The 20,479-nt window shown below is 39.8% G+C and overlaps 1 protein-coding gene and 1 non-coding gene across 5 annotated transcripts in view; one reads left to right on the top strand and one right to left on the bottom strand.

The window, feature by feature from the left end:
• Positions 1-12,698: 12,698 nt before the first annotated feature.
• Trnat-ugu lies at positions 12,699-12,773 on the bottom strand. The gene has a single exon. It is a non-coding gene; the product is annotated as a tRNA-Thr (tRNA).
• Positions 12,774-19,434: 6,661 nt separating this feature from the next.
• The window catches only part of LOC124720043 (zinc finger protein 665-like), a 129,807-nt gene continuing 128,762 nt past the window's right edge, over positions 19,435-20,479 (top strand). For 2 of the 4 annotated variants that reach the window (XR_007006043.1, XM_047245300.1), the window contains exon 1: positions 19,435-19,760. Coding sequence is in view for 1 of the 4 variants with exons in the window: in XM_047245299.1 (XP_047101255.1) it covers positions 20,255-20,323 (69 nt within the window). In the remaining 3 variants the exon portion in view is untranslated. The other 2 variants (XM_047245299.1, XR_007006044.1) reach the window with 2 other exon arrangements.

Raw genomic sequence — 20,479 nt, 5'->3', positions numbered from 1 at the left:
CGGTCCCGTACGGCACTGCGTAGGATCCTACGGTCTTGGCGTGCATCCGTGCGTCGCTGCGGTCCGGTCCCAGGTCGACGGGCACGTGCACCTTCCGCCGACCACTGGCGACAACATCGATGTACTGTGGAGACCTCATGCCCCACGTGTTGAGCAATTCGGCGGTACGTCCACCCGGCCTCCCGCATGCCCACTATACGCCCTCGCTCAAAGTCCGTCAACTGCACATACGGTTCACGTCCACGCTGTCGCGGCATGCTACCAGTGTTAAAGACTGCGATGGAGCTCCGTATGCCACGGCAAACTGGCTGACACTGACGGCGGCGGTGCACAAATGCTGCGCAGCTAGCGCCATTCGACGGCCAACACTGCGGTTCCTGGTGTGTCCGCTGTGCCGTGCGTGTGATCATTGCTTGTACAGCCCTCTCGCAGTGTCCGGAGCAAGTATTGTGGGTCTGACACACCGGTGTCAATGTGTTCTTTTTATATATATATATATATATATATATATATATATATATATATATATATATATATATATATATGAGAGAGAGAGTCTGAGACTTCATTTTATAATTAGATTCATTCATAAAGACTACAGGTACACGTGCACTCTTCTAAACTAATATTAGTGCAAGAACTTCTGCCTGTGTACAGTACAACAGGCTACTGCTGCTCCCCACACGGCCAATTTGATCAAGATAGCCATGATCCTAAATAGCTGAGTATGTATGTGCACTGATTTAGAAGGATTTGGTGACACCTAGACTCAATCTTGGATATAAATTTGAAGTTTAACCTTCCAAACTATCATTAAGATTTACTTTAGTGCTGTGCCATCCATATAAAATAATATAATACATTTTAGTGTTGCATTATTTTATAAATGTAAATTGTGAGTGAACATATTTAAAGTAATATTGCCTGCACTATACAAAATCTTATTTGAATGTGTATCTCCTCCTTCCAAAGATTTTCGTAAAATGCTATAAATCTACAGCAAACATTACAGTTGGAGAATGGTACACCTCCTGAATAACACTGTCTTTTAAAAATTCACTTAAAATGATTGGCATGTGATGTTACACTCTGTCAGTAAACAAGTATTTGAATGATTACATATAACATGGTCCTTTATACTGTCCAGAGATTTTCTTAATAGAAATTTGGTGGTGCAATATGTTTTAAGATATTCTCTTATAAGTTCAGCATTTTGTTCAGCTATTGTAAAGTAGATTTACTTGACTGTGTGAAAATTTCATTTCCTCTTTTTGCACCATTAAGTCAGTTCTCTTTAAAATGGTCTTTATGTGTTTCTGTGACATTATGGAGAACACAACATACAGACCGAAGCTGAATGAAAAATTTTCAGTCTATGGCTATGCATTTAGCAAGAGACCTCCAGCAAGCTTTGAACCTGCCAAAAGCATTTGGAGCTCAAATAAACATCAAAACAATCTTTGTCAGCTGAAGCGGTACTCTTCTTACAAGGTTTCATCAGCAGTGCTACTAAGAGATATGCTGCAACTCAGGAAAGCAATTTTGGCACCATGATTCTGTTTATTGTGTACAATACCTGGGTCGACAGAAGCGTCCAATCCCACGCGTCGGCTTTGACCCGTGACGTGAGGGTGTTGTCGTGTGTGACGTCATGACGGCGCGGAGTTTGGTTTGAGTGTGGCTGTCTCCAGTTCTGTTTTATCTTATTTTATTTACTTTTCTGATCTGTTTGTTCTATCCCGTGAGATTTTTTTTTAAAGACAAAAAACACTAATCAGCTACTGAAGCATCTTTATCTTCTATGGGTTGCAGGGGTTACGACCCCTGGGAGGTGGGTGGGTATTCATGCATGGCTGTCTTTACTTACATGTTGTAGCTACGCAAGGCATCTAAATTTGTTTATATTTAGTTTGCCCCCCACCCAAAACACCCCATTTCCCGCACTTGTCCCGTTAGTGTCATTAGGCTTCTTGTGGAAAGTGTGTGTGTTTGTTTTTGTTTCCGCCATATTTGTGACGTCATGGGTCAAAGCAGACGGGTGGGATCGGACGCTTCCGTATTTCCCAATACCTAAGTGAACAACTTTACATTAGTGGGTATTACTACAATACTCCAAATTAATTTTGATTTATAAATGTATAAAATAAGTAATTGCTTTCATAATAAATGAAGAAACAGATATTCAGTTATTTATGTAACATCCTTTTGGAGCTGTAAACCTGAAGTTAATGTTCCTGAAACTGTACAAAGGAAAGTATATTTCTGTTCTGTCTGGCCACATATATCAGTTTAAATGAATAACATAACACTTCACATATCAATAATGAGAGTCACCAAGAATCTCAATAACAGCTGATGCCCATGTTTTCACTTGATAAAATCTGTAATGTTGTATTACATGGCATTATGGTTGATGGCATATTGGAAATGGACTGTGTTTGAAGAGAGCATTTTGTAAAAAAAATCTCTCTCTAGTGTTGAAAGTCAATGTTTCAAATTTGCTTTTGAGTGTTATTAGTGAGACATTGTGTACTACTTTATGTTTCATACTGGAATTGTGTTATTGGAGCATTGTTATGAGTCATTGTAGCGTTGGTAGTTACTGAGTACAGATTCGTTTTCTGTTCGGCTTTGGGATTGTTAGTTCAGTTGTTGTTAATGGTTGGAGATACAATTTTTGCTTTGTGTTTATTTTGATGAGGAAATTGACTAGTAAGTCATTGCATGTGAAATGGGTGATGATGTGAGAAAAAGTCCAAAAAAATTGCCAGCAGTCATATAGTCAGTTGGCTGAGTATCTCAGGCATCATGTTTGTGAAAAATTTATGAAGTTAACCAAAGTTTCTGCACTTTGGGTCAAGGACAAAGTTTTTTCTTCTTTATTGTAAGACATATGAAATGTGCATATGAGCTACATACATGAAAGTACTTTGTTGGTGTACAGACATTGAGGTTACTGAGTTTTTTTTATGAATTTGTGTGCTGTGTTAACAGTTGCAGTTAATAATGATTTATTAAGATTGGTGGGTTTTGTGAAGATTGTTCAAACTATTTCAGTCCAGTTAGGTTTTTAGTAATAGTTTTGGTTTTTTATTTTTTTATTTATTTATTTTGTGTCCCATAGACCGATGTAGTGAGTGATCACATGGGTCTGGAAAATGCTAAACTATAAAGATCGTAGATATAACTTACATGATGATATAAGGTACAATACAAATAATATGTGAGATAAAGATGATATACTCAATTAAATGAAAAATGTGTTACACTGTAGATGAATGTGTAATATACACAGGAAGCACAGTAATGCTAAATATTACAATAAATGAATGCAAACACCACTTTCACATGTCTGTGATAAATAATGTAAGAATGGTAAAAATTCAAACTTGATAGATACTTAAGCAGACAAAAAGTTGACAAATCTGATACAGAGAGGTGTATCACAGTCATGTTCGGAAGAGAATTCCTTGGACAATAGTAATTAACATTATTCCTACAACAACTGTAAATTTAACAGTGACAAAAAAGATGAAAAACATATGTAGAGATTATAGTTTTCACTGTTCTTGAGCGGTGCATCACAATCCATTTTAAATTATATATCCTAGTGCAAAATTAGTAGGATAGTTCTAAAGCAATTATAAGTTTAGCAGTTGTATTCATTTTGTCTCAGAAATTGATCGACTGATAAAAACATTTCTCTTTCATACACCAATGACAATTGCTTTGTGACTGATGGGTTGCAGTGATGGGGATATGTGTTGCCAGCATGAAATCAACCATGCTGGGCAAGACTCTGTGTGTCTCTGCAAAACAGGCAACACAGTGAGCATGTGGGAGTCAAAAAAGAACTGTGTTTTACTGGCATCTGGCCCGTATCATCGACTCACTAAAACATCAAACAATGGAAAATCCAGGATGGAATGTAACGATACCAGAGAAGGAAAGTTGCTACTCACCATATAGCGCAGATACTGAGTTGTGATAGGCACAACAAAAAGATTCACACAATTAAAGCTGTCGGCCATTAAGTCCTTTCTCAGCATTTGACACACATACATACTTGCACACACACTCCACACACACACACTCACGTAAACACAACTTGCACACACATTAGCAGTCTCAGAGAGCTGAAACCACACTGCGAACAGCAGCGCCAGTGCATGATGGCAGTGGTGACTGGGTGGCGGGGAGGAGAGAAGGTGCAGAGGGGGGAGGGAGTAAGTAGCAGAAAGGAGAGAAATAAAAAGAAATTAAAGACTGGGTGTTGCGGTGAAATGACAGCTGTATAGTGCTGGAATGGGAACAGGGAGGAGGCTGGATGGGTGAGGACAGTGACTAACGAAGGTTGAGGCCAGGAGGGTTACAGGAACGTAGGATGTATTGCAGGGAAGTTCCCACCTGCGCAATTCAGAAAAGCTGGTGTTGGTGGGAAGGATCCATATGGCACAGGCTGTGCAGCAGTCATTGAGATGAGGGATTTCATGTTTGAAAGCATGTTCAGCAACAGGGTGGCCCAATCCCTTACCTCATGGCTCATACCCCTGTAATACACCTAGAACCAAGACCTGTCCCATACACCCTTCTACCACAATCTACTCCAGTCCAGTCACTAACATCACCTGTTCCATCAAAGGCAGAGCTACCTGTGAAACAAGTCATGTGATTTACAAGCTAAGCTGCAACCTCTGTGCTGCATTCTGTGCATGCATGACAACCAACAAGCTGTCTGTCCGCATGAATGGCCACCAACAAACTGTGGCCAAAAAACAAGGACCACCCTGTTGCTGAACACGCTGCCAAACATGATACCCCTCATCTCAATGACTGCTGCACAGCCTGTGCCATATGGATCCTTCCCACCAACACCAGCTCTTCTGAATTGCGCAGGTGGGAACTTTCCCTGCAATACATCATATGTTCCTGTAACCCTCCCGGCCTCAACCTTCATTAGTCACTGTCCTCACCCATCCAGCCCACTCCCTGTTCCCATTCCAGCACTACACCGCCGTCACTTCACCGCCACACCCAGTCTTTTAATTTATTTTTATTTCTCTCCTTCCCCTACTTACCCCCTCCCCCCCTCCACACCTTCTCTCCTGCCCTCCATCTAAACTGCAACCCTTCACTGTCCGCCTCTCCCACTACATTATCCCTCCTCCTCCCCACCCCAGCCTCCTCCGTACCCACACCCAGTCGCCACTGCCATCATGCACTGGTGCTGCTGTTCGCAGTGTGTTTTCAGCTCTCTGAGACGGCTGACGCGCGCGCCCGCGCGCCCGCGCGCCCGCGCGCGCGCGCCCGCGCGCGCGTACTCAGCACCTCTGCTTTATGGTGAGTAGCAACTTTCCTTCTCTGGTATTGCCACTGAAACTAAATTGGAGTAAAAGTGGTCTTTAAGAATTTGCTTGCCAGCTGGGGTGGCTGAGCAGCTCTAAGCACTACAGTCTGGAACAATGTGACTGCTACGGTCACAGGTTCGAATCCTGCCTTGGGCAAGGATGTGTGTGATGTCCTTAGGTTAGATAGGTTTAAGTAGTTCTAAGTTCTAGGGGACTGATGACCTCAGAAGTTAAGTCCCATAGTGCTCAGAGCCATTGAGAATTTGTTTGAACGTGAGTAATTGTGTATGTAGGTATTAGATATGTGGTGTGAGTGGATTAAACAGCTTTATGCTGGTATAATGAACTTCTTTTCAAACCAGATTAAGATTTTTCATTTCAAAGTAGAGAGTGTTTTTTGTTCTTGTGGCGTAGCCATGATCTTTGTTGTTGTCTTTATAATATTTAGAGGTTTCTGGAATGTCCTTTCACTCATCCTGTCCTGTACATGCTTAGGAAAATGCTTTACCAATTGTACACTTGAATATCAGGGATGTTTTATAGGAGTCTTGCCTGTGTGGTTTACTTCTCAGGTGATCTTTATTTTTTGTCTCCTAGGAATGAACATTTAGTAATGTATTGTCTTCTAGTATTGTACTGCCTTTGATTAATGAAAGTATTGGTCTGTACGTGTACAGAGACAGAAAAGTCAATATTTTTAAATCATGGAAGGCAGTTCTTCCTGAGTCTGTTTGTATTTTATTGAGAATAATCCTAATGGCTTTTTGCAATACAAATATTCTTTTTGTATTTTTGCTGATAGAGTTTCACCAAACAGTATTTCTATACTGTAAATATGGTTCAAAAAGACCATGATACACAATACATAGAAGCATAATTTGCAAGCTATTTCATAATAAACATTTCTGTGCTTAATTTACAACAGGCACTGTCTATATGTTGTCTCCACAGAAGCTTATTGTCAAATTAATACCCAAAAAGATTGTAGACATTATTTCTCTGACTTGTTTTGCCTATGAATGAATGCGATCTCCCTTTTCTCTATTCATGAACACCTTGAACATTTATGTTTTAGATTTAAAATTAAGTGATTTTGAATGAAACACTGTACTGAGTTATTACTTGACATAAATGAACTTCCCGGTGTTTCCAGATTTTCTTCAACAGTCACTAATGTCATATCATCAGCATACAGTGTTTTTTGATCCTTCTCTCTGACTTCAATATTGTTTATAAGTCAGTTGAAAAGAAGCAGTTGAAGTACAGAACCTTGAGGTGCAATGTATTTAATATCCTATCACATGCTAATTCTATTGTCATATACTGCATCCTGTGACTGACATCCACTCCATTTCATGTCCATGTATGCCAAGGCTTTCATGTTTTTCAGTTAGTGCTGTATAGATTATTGTCTCTCAAACTTTACACAAATCTGGAAACATACCAGATACAAGACTTCTTTTGTCTATTGTATCTATACAGATTCCATTAGGCATGAGATAGCAGTTTCTGTAGATTTCCATGTTTGGAAATGACATTGTGCTAGAGTCAGAATCCCATGTTTATTAGGAATGTGATCATCCTATTTCATATGAGCATCTCTAGTATTTTGGGGGGCCATAAATTAAAGATAATGATCTGTAGCTATTTGGGTAATCTTTGCCACCTTTCTTATATTTTGGTACTACCTTTTATTATTTTAAATTTTTCTGGAAATATCCCTGCTTTGAATGAGCAATTTGCTATATCTAAAAGAGGGTCAATTACTTCTTCATTCACATGCTTTATTAAGAATTTTAATATTTCATCATCTTATGAAGAGTTCTTTGGTTTTACTTTATTAATTATTATGATGAGTCCGGTTTTTGTTATTGGTTCCAGAACTATTGAGTGGGATTGTTGCTCATATATTCTAGGATGCTTTGGCCTTTGACAATTACTTTCCCTATTTAAAATGTGGACAGCATACATTAAATATTTGTTGTGTGTATTATCAATCAGCAGCTACTATATGCCATTCTCATTTCTCATGAAATTAATAAAAATTCTGTTACTTACACACTTCTGACTACATATTTCAGTACTGATAATGTCGTGTAGTGTTTTACTTTTATGATTTGAGTTTTCCAGGGCTCTGTTTACAAACCGACTTTCACTTCACTTATTGACTGTCTGTATTTCTCCTGATATTGTTTAATGTCTTCATGTTCCCTGTCTATCTGAGTTTCTTCACTCTAATCCTGAATTCATTTATTTCTTTAGTAATCCATTGCCTACAGTGACATTGCTTTCTCTGACAAGTCATTTTGGGGTAGATAGCATGAAAATTATGCATTAGTATATTAAGAAATGTGTCATGCTTCTTATTTGTGCTTTGTGCTTGCATGTCTTCTTTCCTCAGTGTTATTTTAAAGATGTTAAAAAAAATGGTTCAAATGGCTCTGAGCACTATGGGACTTAACAGCTGAGGTCATCAGTCCCCTAGAACTTAGAAATACTTAAATCTAACTAACCTAAGGACATCACACACATCCATGCCCGAGGCAGGATTCGAATCTGCGACCATAGCGGTCGCACGGATCCAGACTGAAGCGCCTAGAACCACTCGGCACTTCGGCCAGCAAAGATGTTAATGTTTTGTGGACTGATGATCCTGTTTCTGTCTTGTCTTCCTATATTTTTGTTTTTGCCTTCCTATTTCTGTAGGTACAAAAGCATTAACCCATAATGGTAAGAGACTGCTGTTCACTGAACTTTTGCTTCAGATTCACTGTTTTCATTATTAGTGATAATGGTATCAATGATGATCTAACTCTGATTAGTCACTGTAATAGATATATTTATTAATATTTTCGTATTATGTTATAATAACGGTTCATTTCATTCTAATTTAGGATTTGATGCAGACCAAAGTTGAGAAGGAAACAATGCTCATTGAGGAGATGGTAAGGACGACCACATTTGAAAGCAAGTATCTGCAACAGTTCCTATGTTGGACACCACTCATTATTTTGATAACTTCTTTTTGTGCACTGAAAATCCTTTTTTATGAGAACTTGGTTCCCCCAAAATACAATAGCATTCAACATTAATGAATGAAAGCAGCCAAAGTAGGGTCTTAATGGTATCTTCTTCAGCTACTAAGCATTACTGCTTCATCTTCATTTCTTCAAGATTTAGTTGTAGTGTATGGAACCTCATATAATAAGTTGTATCTACATTGAATGAGAGATCATTGGTAGAAAACCAGCTTAAGATTTCAGTGAAAACTTTGTTTGCAGCTTGTTCAAGATTTTTATGTAAAAGTTCATAAATGAGAATTATAGTATCATCTGTGAAAAGAGTATATTTACTCTTTTTATTGAAACTATAAGAAAGAGCAGTGGACCTGAAACAGAGCCTTGTGGAACACTCCAGTGTAATGTGCCCCATTTAGATGAGGCAGAATCTCCAGACAAGCAATTCAGCATTACAATCTGCTTTCAGTTCTTTAGATATGACTGAAGCACCAAACCAACAGCACCACCAAAATCGCAATATTCTGCTTACTTCAAAAGCATCTTATGGTCTATGCAATCATAAGTTTTTGAGAAATAGCAAGAAATACCTACTGCATACATTTTTTGTTCATGGCTTACAAAGATTGATTGTTAAAACAGAATATTGCTTGTACAGTAGACATACCAGCACAAAACCCAAATGACTTTTGCTGAGGACATTGCGAAAATTAAGATGATCAACAATCAATCTGTGCACAAGTTCTTCAAGGACTTATGAAAGATGATTGAAAGGGTGGTAGAGTGACAGTTTATGACATTACTTTTAACAGTTGAAATTCCTACTTACAGAGATGTATTGAACATCTTACATAAGACTGGAATTATATAGTTATAACAATATTTGAATATTTTACTAGAAAACTTTGTCCACATTGACAGGCTTTATGTTTTTATTGATTTTATTAGTCTTTCAATCTCATTTACTGTAGCAGGAGGTAAGGATACCTGTGGAGCTCTGTTGCTAACAGCGCTCTATAGAAGAGCCATTGATTTGTCCACAAATCCTTTGCAAACAACTTTCTCTGCTGCTGTCAAAAAAAAAATTGTTCAAGGTTTCTGCAACCATTTCATGTTACATTAAAATACTGCCACTTGGTTTACTTTATGTGCTTGTCATGTCCTGTGTTTTTCTGCCACTTTACCTCTTCATCAAATTCCAAATGGTTATTTCGTATTTTTACTTATCAGTTTCACATTTTGTATACATACCTTAAGATGCTACACTCCTGGAAATTGAAATAAGAACACCGTGAATTCATTGTCCCAGGAAGGGGAAACTTTATTGACACATTCCTGGGGTCAGATACATCACATGATCACACTGACAGAACCACAGGCACATAGACACAGGCAACAGAGCATGCACAATGTCGGCACTAGTACACTGTATATCCACCTTTCGCAGCAATGCAGGCTGCTATTCTCCCATGGAGACGATTGTAGAGATGCTGGATGTAGTCCTGTGGAACGGCTTGCCATGCCATTTCCACCTGGCGCCTCAGTTGGATCAGCGTTCGTGCTGGACGTGCAGACCGCGTAAGACGACGCTTCATCCAGCCCCAAACATGCTCAATGGGGGACAGATCCGGAGATCTTGCTGGCCAGGGTAGTTGACTTACACCTTCTAGAGCACGTTGGGTGGCACGGGATACATGCGGACATGCATTGTCCTGTTGGAACAGCAAGTTCCCTTGCCGGTCTAGGAATGGTAGAACGATGGGTTCGATGACGGTTTGGATGTACCGTGCACTATTCAGTGTCCCCTCGACGATCACCAGTGGTGTATGGCCAGTGTAGGAGATCGCTCCCCACACCATGATGCCGGGTGTTGGCCCTGTGTGCCTCGGTCGTATGCAGTCCTGATTGTGGCGCTCACCTGCACGGCGCCAAACACGCATACGACCGTCATTGGCACCAAGGCAGAAGCGACTCTCATCGCTGAAGACGACACGTCTCCATTCGTCCCTCCATTCACGCCTGTCGCGACACCACTGGAGGCGGGCTGCACGATGTTGGGGCGTGAGCGGAAGACGGCCTAACGGTGTGCGGGACCGTAGCCCAGCTTCATGGAGACAGTTGCGAATGGTCCTCGCCGATACCCCAGGAGCAACAGTGCCCCTAATTTGCTGGGAAGTGGCGGTGCGGTCCCCTACGGCACTGCGTAGGATCCTACGGTCTTGGCGTGCATCCATGCGTCGCTGCGGTCCGGTCACAGGTCGACGGGCACGTGCACCTTCCGCCGACCACTGGCGACAACATCGATGTACTGTGGAGACATCACGCCCCACGTGTTGAGCAATTCGGCGGTACGTCCACCCGGCCTCCTGCATGCCCACTATACACCCTCGCTCAAAGTCCGTCAACTGCACATACGGTTCACGTCCACGCTGTCGCGGCATGCTACCAGTGTTAAAGACTGCGATGGAACTCCGTATGCCACGGCAAACAGGCTGACACTGACAGCGGCGGTGCACAAATGCTGCGCAGCTAGCGCCATTCGACGGCCAACACCGCGGTTCCTGATGTGTCCGCTGTGCCGTGCGTGTGATCATTGCTTGTACAGCCCTCTCGCAGTGTCCGGAGCAAGTATTGTGGGTCTGACACACCGGTGTCAATGTGTTTGTTTTTCCATTTCCAGGAGTGTATAATAAAGTTTATAGTTCTGTCATTTCTTTTTGTCATTACAAGTCCTGAGAGAACTATTTTGTTTTGCAGGATGTATGTATTCCTGCGGTGAGCCACATTTTCTGGTCAGTGTCTTCGTGATTGTTTCTAATAGTAATGGAAATTCACATACAGAGCAATATGCAAAATAAAGGAAAGGAAACCACTTGCCTACAGTGAACTGATGTGTGGGGCACTTAGCAGGAAACAGCATTTGCACTAGCTTTTGGGCACTACATCTTTCTCTAGTCAAAGCACACAGATTCACACACACAGTCACACATGTGCGCATGGCACAGCAACAAAAGTGAGTATTTGGGTGTCTGTGTTGTTGTGTGTGAATGTGTGTACTTTGGCTAGAAGTGCTAGTGCTCAAAAGCTAGTGTGAATGCTGCATTCAGTTTATGTGTTTCTTTCCTCCGCACATCAATCCGCTATAGATAACTGGTTAAGGTTACTTTATTTTACATATTTATTGTTTCTAATAATTTTTTGGGAGAAAGGTAGTTTTAAAGAGATATATGTATTCATTTAAAATGTATTGTACTATTTATTTATATCTGTTTCACTGGAAACTTGACTCCGGTCTGTTTCTTGCAAGCTGTAGTTGAAATTATAAAGGTCTCATCATTTACTGACCTAAGGAATTTCAAAATATGTACAGGAGTGTTGTATAGATTGATGTTAGTAAGAGTAAGCAATTGACTGTAAGGCCGTTACCAATTGGCCATACACTGGTACTGTTGACTCTTATCGTTTAATAAACTCTAAAACAGACTTCCACAGTAATCAGTCACCCTAGAAGGAAAATCCACTACTGTCATCATGTTAAAAGACTCAATTAGATGTCTATAATTTACTTCACTGTTGTTCTCATTTAGAAAACTGATTTTAAAATCATCTGCAGTTATTAAATTCTTGGACTTTTTGAGAGCAGTTAGAATAAAACAGAGTGTAACTGATGTAATTGCCTCAGGAACATATTCATGTTCACTGTGGGAGCTCTGTAAAGTTCTAACACTACAACTTTGACTGCTACCCACATAAACCTTGCCATTTACAGCTTACACTGCCACCCATTTTTATGGCTGTTTTGGACACTACATGTCCACTGAAACACATTGAAGACTGATACAGCCCCTCAAACCATGTGATTTTGTATGCAGAAGTGGGAGAAATCTTACCCTATGAAATAAAGGGCTTGGGAGTCAACCATAATTTTTGCATCCCATTAATTGACAAGATTGGCAGCAACCAGTGTGTTATAGCAAACTTCAATTAACACATTTCAATATTTTGCTCTATATAGTGACCCTATATGATAAGTTCTTTTTCACGTAAATGACCGCATTACCTTTTCTGAAATAGTTTTAGAGCAATGTGTTGTCAGTCAGTAACCACTTATCTGCAAAATTTCAAAATTATCTCTCATATAATGTTCACTGAAACAAAATGCATGACTACTGTTAATAATATTATTATTATATATGACGGTAGTATCTGTTCCCAAAAGAACAGTTACCATGGATGACCATGCAGCTTTGCTAGAAATGAAATGATAATTAAATGGACACCCTAGCTGCAAACAGGCGTTGATGTACTTCATTGGGGACATGTTGAAAATGTGTGCCCCGACCGGGACTCGAACCCGGGATCTCCTGCTTACATGGCAGATGCTCTATCCATTTGAGCCACCGTGGGCACAGAGGATAGTGCGTCTGCAGGGACTTATCCCTTGCACACTCCCCTTGAGATCCACATTCCCAACATGTCTCCCCTGTTCTTTCGGGAACAGATACTACTGTCATATATAGTTAAAATATGGCTTCCCGCCCATTGACCTTCTTGTGCGAATGCACACGCTATGCCCGAACTCGTACGGGACTTGGTAGTTTAATCTGCCACGAGTAATGAGTATGATGGGCAAACATCTATTAGGCGCACTATGAATGTAGTGGTGTGGGCATGTTGGGAATGTGGATCTCACAGGGGGCATGCAAGGGATAAGTCCCTGCAGACGCACTATCCTCTGTGCCTGCAGTGGCTCAGATGGATAGAGCGTCTGCCATGTAAGTAGGAGATCCCGGGTTCGAGTCCCGGTCGGGGCACACATTTTCAACATGTCCCCAATGAAGTACATCAACACCTGTTTGCAGCTAGGGTATCCATTTAATTATCATTTCAATATTATTATTATTATTATTTATGTTGATGGACAGTAGAGCTGACTTGTTGGTAGTCCACTTATGTTTTCATGAGAAACACTCAATTTTTCATTAGTTGCATGATAATCGCTATATTTACTGCTCTTTTGGCTAATTTAACTTCCCTAAGAACAGAAACGCTGTTGTCTACCTTCTCAAAAAAAGAATTCCTTGGTCTAAGACATATTTTCTCGTTTATATTTGCTGCCACATCTCCCTCATTTCCAGTGCAAGTGTGGTGTTACAGCTGAAGTTGACTCCAATAAAGCATCCTTAGGTCTGCATTGCCTGGTTTTGAGTAATGGTTTTGTTGACAATGGTGCAGGTAATGCAGTTCCCCACAGTCGTTCAATGAACAAAGTAAGAGCATATGGACTATCAGACCAATTGTGTAATTGGATTGAAGAGTTACTAGATAACAGAAGGCAGCATGTCATTCTCAATGGAGAGAAGTCTTCCGAAGTAAGAGTGATTTCAGGTGTGCCACAGGGGAGTGTCGTAGGACCGTTGCTATTCACAATATACATAAATGACCTTGTAGATGACAATGGAAGTTCACTGAGGCTTTTTGCGGATGATGCTGTGGTATATCGAGAGCTTGTAACAATGGAAAATTTACTGAAATCCAGGAAGATCTGCAATGAATTGACGCATGGTGCAGGGAATGGCAATTGAATCTCAATGTAGACAAGTGTAATGTGCTGCGAATACACAGAAAGAAAGATCCCTTATCATTTAGCTACAATATAGCAGGTCAGCAACTGAAAGCAGTAAATTCCATAAATTATCTGGGAGGACGCATTAGGAGTGATTTAAAAAGGAATGATCATATAAAGTTGATCGTCGGTTAAGCAGATGCCAGACTGAGATTCATTGGAAGAATCCTAAGGAAATGCAGTCCAAAACCAAAGGAAGTAGGTTACAGTACGCTTGTTTGCCCACTGCTTGAATACTGCTCACCAGTGTGGGATCCGTACCAGATAGGCGTTGATAGAGGAGATAGAGAAGATCCAACGGAGAGCAGCACACTTCATTACAGGATCATTTAGTAATCGCAAAAGTGTTACGGAGAGGATGGATAAACTCCAGTGGAAGACTCTGCAGGAGAGACGCTCAGTAGCTCGGTATGGGCTTTTGTTGAAGTTTCAAGAACATACCTTCACCGAGGAGTCAAGCAGTATATTGCTCCCTCCTACGTATATCTTGCGAAGAGACCATGAGGATAAAATCAGAGAGATTAGAGCCCGCACAGAGGCATCACAAGACTGGAATAGAAGGGAGAACCGATAGACGTACTCAAGGTACCCTCTGCCAAACACCATCAGGTTGCTTGCGGAGTATGGATGTAGATGTAGATTTCTGTTATTGTTGTTGACAAGGCTCCTGCCATTAGCTCCAGTGGTGTTGTTTCTCCTGATGTAGATTCTGATGCTGCTCCTGTTGTTCTCAGAGCTGCTGCTGTTACTGTTTCTGGTACTGTTACTGATTTTAGATAAGATAATGCTTTTGAAGCATACGTTTGTTGTAAAGCTGCTGGTGGTAAATTCTTCCTGATGTTGACTGTCATTTGGCATAAATACAATGTATGACGGACATTGGACAATATTTCAGAGCATAATGATATTAGAGAATTAGTCTTGTTGTAACTCACATAATCAGACATACTGTCAAAAATTTCTTTGATAAAAAAGCATTTAATAACTTTTTTAATGCATTTATATGATTGGTGCTCTTAATAATTTCTGGCAGCTTATTATAGAATGCTATACCTGAATGACAAGTATTCTTTTGAAACAGAGGTGTGCTGGAATAGTTTACATGACTATTTTACCTTAAATTAGCATGGTTCTCATCCACTGCAGTGTTTAGAATAGAGAAGTCTCCTTCTTCTTCATAGTTTTTCAACACTCTTTCTAAAATGTAAATGCAGGGAAGATGAATAATACTGTAATCTCTTTAAAAAAAAAAGCTTACATAATCTTCTATTGTTTACTTTTCATTATGCTCTTTTTCGGTCATAAATGTGGTTATGGCACAAGGAGAATTAACCTCCCCCCCCCCCCCCAAAAAAAACTCAATATCTTAACAGTGAGAGTATCTGAGAAAAATACACAGTTTTTACAGTATTGTGAGTTACATTGGTTGGTAGCTCTCTGATTGCATATGTTAACTTAGAGAGTTGTGAGGCTAAGAATGTTGTGTGACAGTTCTCCTCTACATTTTTTTGTAGGCAAGGAAGTAGAATGTTGGTTTCAGTCACACTTTGAATATCCTGGCTGTTTACTTGAGTTAGTGGCTTCTCTGCATTTTTATTTTGCTAGATCTGAATGTGGAAAGTAACTTTTTTTTCTTTTTCTATAGAGCTACTGGGAAACTTAATGTGCTATGACGAATGTAGAAGTGATATAGTCATTATTATCTTTTGATTCCGTAAGCAGTATTGCTTCTGCATTCTTTACACATGAGAGCAAGTCATTAATGTAGACTAGAAAGAGAAATGGCTCTAAGACAGAACCCTGCAGTACACTGTGTGATAGTAAGGATGCCTCTGAAAAGCAGTTCTGGGCAGTGCTGCTGTACTTGTATATGACCTTTGTAATCTGAGATCTATTACTTAAATAGGCTGACATCTCAGCCAATCATCTGGCAGACCTCGCACATCATAACATTTGAGTTTGTTAAATGACTTGTAACATCAAAAGCCCATGTCAAATCTAAAAAAGTAACTGAAGTTTTGGAGCATTTGTGAACTGATTCTAAGATGAGGCTGACAAGATTAAAAGCAGTACTCCCAGTGAAACGCAGTTGTCTGAAATCATGTAGGCATACTGCTGGTACGGTATATTGTTCTGACCAAAACATTTTTCTAGCTGGACTAGGAACACTCATTCACAAATTTTTTACAAGCTGGATAATAATGCTACAGATATATAATTTAAAATTTCCTGGGAGTCTCCTTTCTTATGTAGAGGTATTATTTTTAGCAGTTTTTAGAAGATCTGTGAAAATGTCTTAGTACAGCAAAGAACCGTGTGTGTCTAATAAGGGTCTGAAAATAAAGTTTGCTGATATTTTCATTGTGTGATTAGGTCTGTCATCAACATCTGCTGAATGACAGTGTATAGTTTTTAATAGCTCATCTTGACTAACATGACAGAAGAACATGCTGTTTTTGTTGAATTCAAGAGTTGCAAGTTCCTAGCTGTCTTTCGCAACTAATTTTTGAAATTTTCCAGTCACTATATTCTACATCTACATCTACATCCATACTCCGCAAGCCAACTGACAGTGTGTGGTGGAGTGTACCTTGAGTATCGCTATCGGTTCTCACTTCTATTCCAGTCTCGTATCATTTGTGGAAAGAAAGATTGTCAGTATGCCTATGTGTGGGCTCTAATCTCTCTGATTTTACCCTCATGGTCTCTTTGCAAGATATATGTAGGAGAGAGGAATTACTGCTTGACTCCTCAGTGAAGGTATGTTCTCAAAACTTCAACAAAAGCCTGCACCGAGCTACTGAGTGTCTCTCTTGCAGAGTCTTCCACTGGAGTTTATCTATCATCTCCATAATGCTTTCGTGATTACTAAATGATCCTGTAAGGAAGCACAATGCTCTCTGTTGGATCTTCTCTCTCTCTTCTATCAACCCTATCTGGTACGGATCACACACTGCTGGGCAGTATTCAAGCAGTGGGTGAACAAGTGTACTGTAACCTACTTCCTTTGTTTTCAGACTGTATTTCCTTAGGATTCTTCCAATGACTCTCAGTCTGGCATCTGCCTTACCAACGATTAATTTTATATGGTCATTCCGTTTTAAATCACTCCTAATGCCTACTCCCAGATAATTTATGGAATTAGCTGCTTCCAGTTGCTGACCTGCTATATTGTAGCTAAATGGTAAAGGATGTTTCTTTCTATGTATTCACAGCACCTTACACTTGTCTACATTGAGATTCACTTGCCATTCCCTGCACCATGCGTCAATTCGTAGCAGATCCTTCTGCATTTCAGTATAATTTTCCATTGTTACAACCTCTCGATATACTACAGCATCATCCGCAAAAAGCCTCAGTGAACTTCCAATGTTATCCACAAGGTCATTTATATATATTGTGAATAGCAACGGTCCTACGACACCCCCCTGTGGCACACCTGAAATCACTCTTACTTCGGAAGACTTCTCTCCATTGAGAATGACGTGCTGCATTCTGTTATCTGGGAACTCTTCAATCCAATCACACAATTGGCCTGATAGTCCATATGATCTTACTTTGTTCATTAAATGACTGGGGAACTGTATCAAACGCCTTGCGGAAGTCAAGAAATACAGCATCTACCTGGGAACCCGTGTCTTTTCAATTGTGACAAAGTACAAATCCATAACAAAATAGAGCAATATTGTTATGAGTTTCCTTCTCCCCATTAAGTTGCCATACAGTTTTCCATAATGCATTAGTCTTGTTTGACTACTCCCTGGATCAATGAGTCTTTTTCTGTTAACTTTGGATTTTTTATAACTTGCTTCAGAACTAATTTATACTTGTTTAATGATGTGAAACATCTGGATGATTGTTTGCTTTTGAAAGTTTAAATGAAGCTATCTTTGTCTTACAGGATACTCTGACTTTTGCTGTAGCCCAGGCCTGTGGTTTGTTTGTTTGTTGTTGTTTTTTTCCCTTGAACTTCTTTTTAGGATAAGCTGTTTCAAAATATTCACTGAATTTTGTTATGAAATAGTAGAACCTGTCATTTGCTTTAGGTGTTCTAGAGACATTACCCTACAATTCATTGGACAGCAGCAGCTGAAAGTATTGATTATTTAATATGCAGAAGTATCTATTATATACAATAGATTTATCCTGAGATAAATGATATCTGAGGGGTACTGTAAGTAACTATGCCAGATGATCATTATATCCTGTACCAGAACTGAACGTTTGTGCTGTGTACCAGCCCACATAGACACAGCTCTAGCCAAGTAGAGTGGTACTACTATTTGGAACGAGAGTTGGTTGGCAATCAGGCTTTCTGATTAACTTTTTTTTAATATGCGTTTTATATTTGTAATGTCGTGTATTTTGTTTGTCCCGTTCAAATCCTGCACTCCCTGCGGTTGTTTCGTGTTCCTCTTCAAATTAGTTTGGTTATATTTTTTTCTTGGGTGATGGCATTGTTTACACCTGTTCGTGTCTGGAAAGAGTGACGGTTTGGTAGCCAAATGGCTCAAGGCCGAAATTGCTGTGTCAGCCATCTTGATGACGGCCAGTATCGGACACCTCGGTTATTCCTTCTGAGGAATAACAGAGGAATATGTGTGGCATCTACTACTCTTAAGACTTATTGGAATCCAGTCATTGAAAAGAACTCATTGCTCTGTCTGTCTGCTTCCCTTTTCACGCAATTTTATAAATTTTGTGGACAGCCTTAACGAAAGGATACAAATATTTGTGTAATGAGCATTTATGCACACCAAATCAAGTAGCTATAACTTTGCTAATCTATAAATAGCTACTGCAACTCTATTCTCTATTGCCAGTGGCTCACGAACAAAATAGATGGCAAGAGACAATCCGTTAGTGTAACATACATAGAAGCAGGAATGTCTCTTTTTTCCTCATGTGGAAGTATTTCAGCCATTCCCATTCCCCAGAATGCTGGAGTACAATTACGTTCCACTCGTGATCACTTTGCATTTTCCTCTACAAAGAGCGCGATCTTGGAGGGTGCAAAATAAAAGTTTCGCAAGGAATAAATATGTTTCAAAGACATCGTAGCATGAATTCACTCTCATTCATTACAAATTCGTATTCTCTCATTAGGGGAAACATCACAAATGACACGAATAAATTATTTACAAATATTGAACCCAAACAGCTGATTTTCAGAGACAATTTGTGTAAAACAAATGACGATCGAGAATCCGATATTGACCGAACCAGAATATCAAATCACACTGCAATATGTACAACAATGGTAAACGGATTTCGAAATTCAGTTTTTGTCTCTCAGAAACTGTGTCGCATGCAAACATAGCAAATGTTTGTTGATGACAAAAATTTCTGTTCTCGGAATTTGAATGCTCATTCCATAGATATTGCAAAAACGGAGCAGTGGTTCACTCTTCCACAGCTTAATTTCTCAGAACTAAATGCTATGCCTGTATTGGCTGTTCGTAGAAGACAAGCACTAAGCAGTGTCCGTGTTGTGTTTCAGAGGAATATGTTAGGAGAGACGAAAAATTGTTTTGGCATTAAGCTCCCGCCACGTTTCAACACTATTACCGTTTGCTGGAGCTTATGAACCAGTTTGTGACTGTCTTGTAATTGTGTGGCAACTGCGAGAACGTCGTAGTATTTTAATGATATTGAGCAGACACACCAGTGTTTTCATTCTGAATATAAACAATTGTTCACCCTTGGCGATTTTAATGATGGATTGGGACAGCATGTGAATTGCGTATTTTCTGAGGGTATAAGTTTTAGGTTCGTGTCACACGTACTTAATTTTCCGACGAGTATTTCATGCTTAGTGTAATATACATCCATTTATGAAAAATACAGGGTCTGCGTGCAAGTATAGCACTTTAAGTGCTTGTTATTTTCATTCCGGATAAAATCTCTATAGGTATTCATATATAACTTCGTAAAATAAGCTGCTTAATTTATGTATTGCAGCAGTTCCACCATGCTTTGAAAATCTGGAGTGTGTGCTTACAGAAACAAATAGCGTAATAGAGTCCTAGTTTCTGTTGCAGCCTGAATCCGCGAATCAACGCGAAAGTGTAGTTGCAAATGTAGCGTGATGTACGTTCGTCATTGCAATAACTTGTATGTCTTATTTCCGATGTTGCCGAAAATTTATATTATGTGATTGAAGTCTTAGCCCCGCAGAGAAAATTCTAGTCTACTTTGTGTGTGAATCAGAATATTACGAATGAAATATCTTTTCCGCCGACAATAGATTAATTATTCATCATATGAGTTCCCATGACTCATTACGTGAGTTGTTGCCAACATCAGCGCGCAACACAACAGCAGGTGACACCGTAAGTGCGCTTTTACCAATGCCTCCGGCCGAAGAAAAAAAAAAAAATAGATTCAGTGATACTTATTGGGATTGCGTTTGGCTATAACCGTTAACTAATTGCCAGCATGAGCATGGGAAATACAGAAGCGTCCGATCCCACCCGTCTGCTTTGACC

This window comes from Schistocerca piceifrons, chromosome 11 (assembly GCF_021461385.2).
Source record: "Schistocerca piceifrons isolate TAMUIC-IGC-003096 chromosome 11, iqSchPice1.1, whole genome shotgun sequence".
Classification (NCBI taxonomy): domain Eukaryota; kingdom Metazoa; phylum Arthropoda; class Insecta; order Orthoptera; family Acrididae; genus Schistocerca; species Schistocerca piceifrons.
This window is presented reverse-complemented; position numbering and strand designations above follow the sequence as displayed.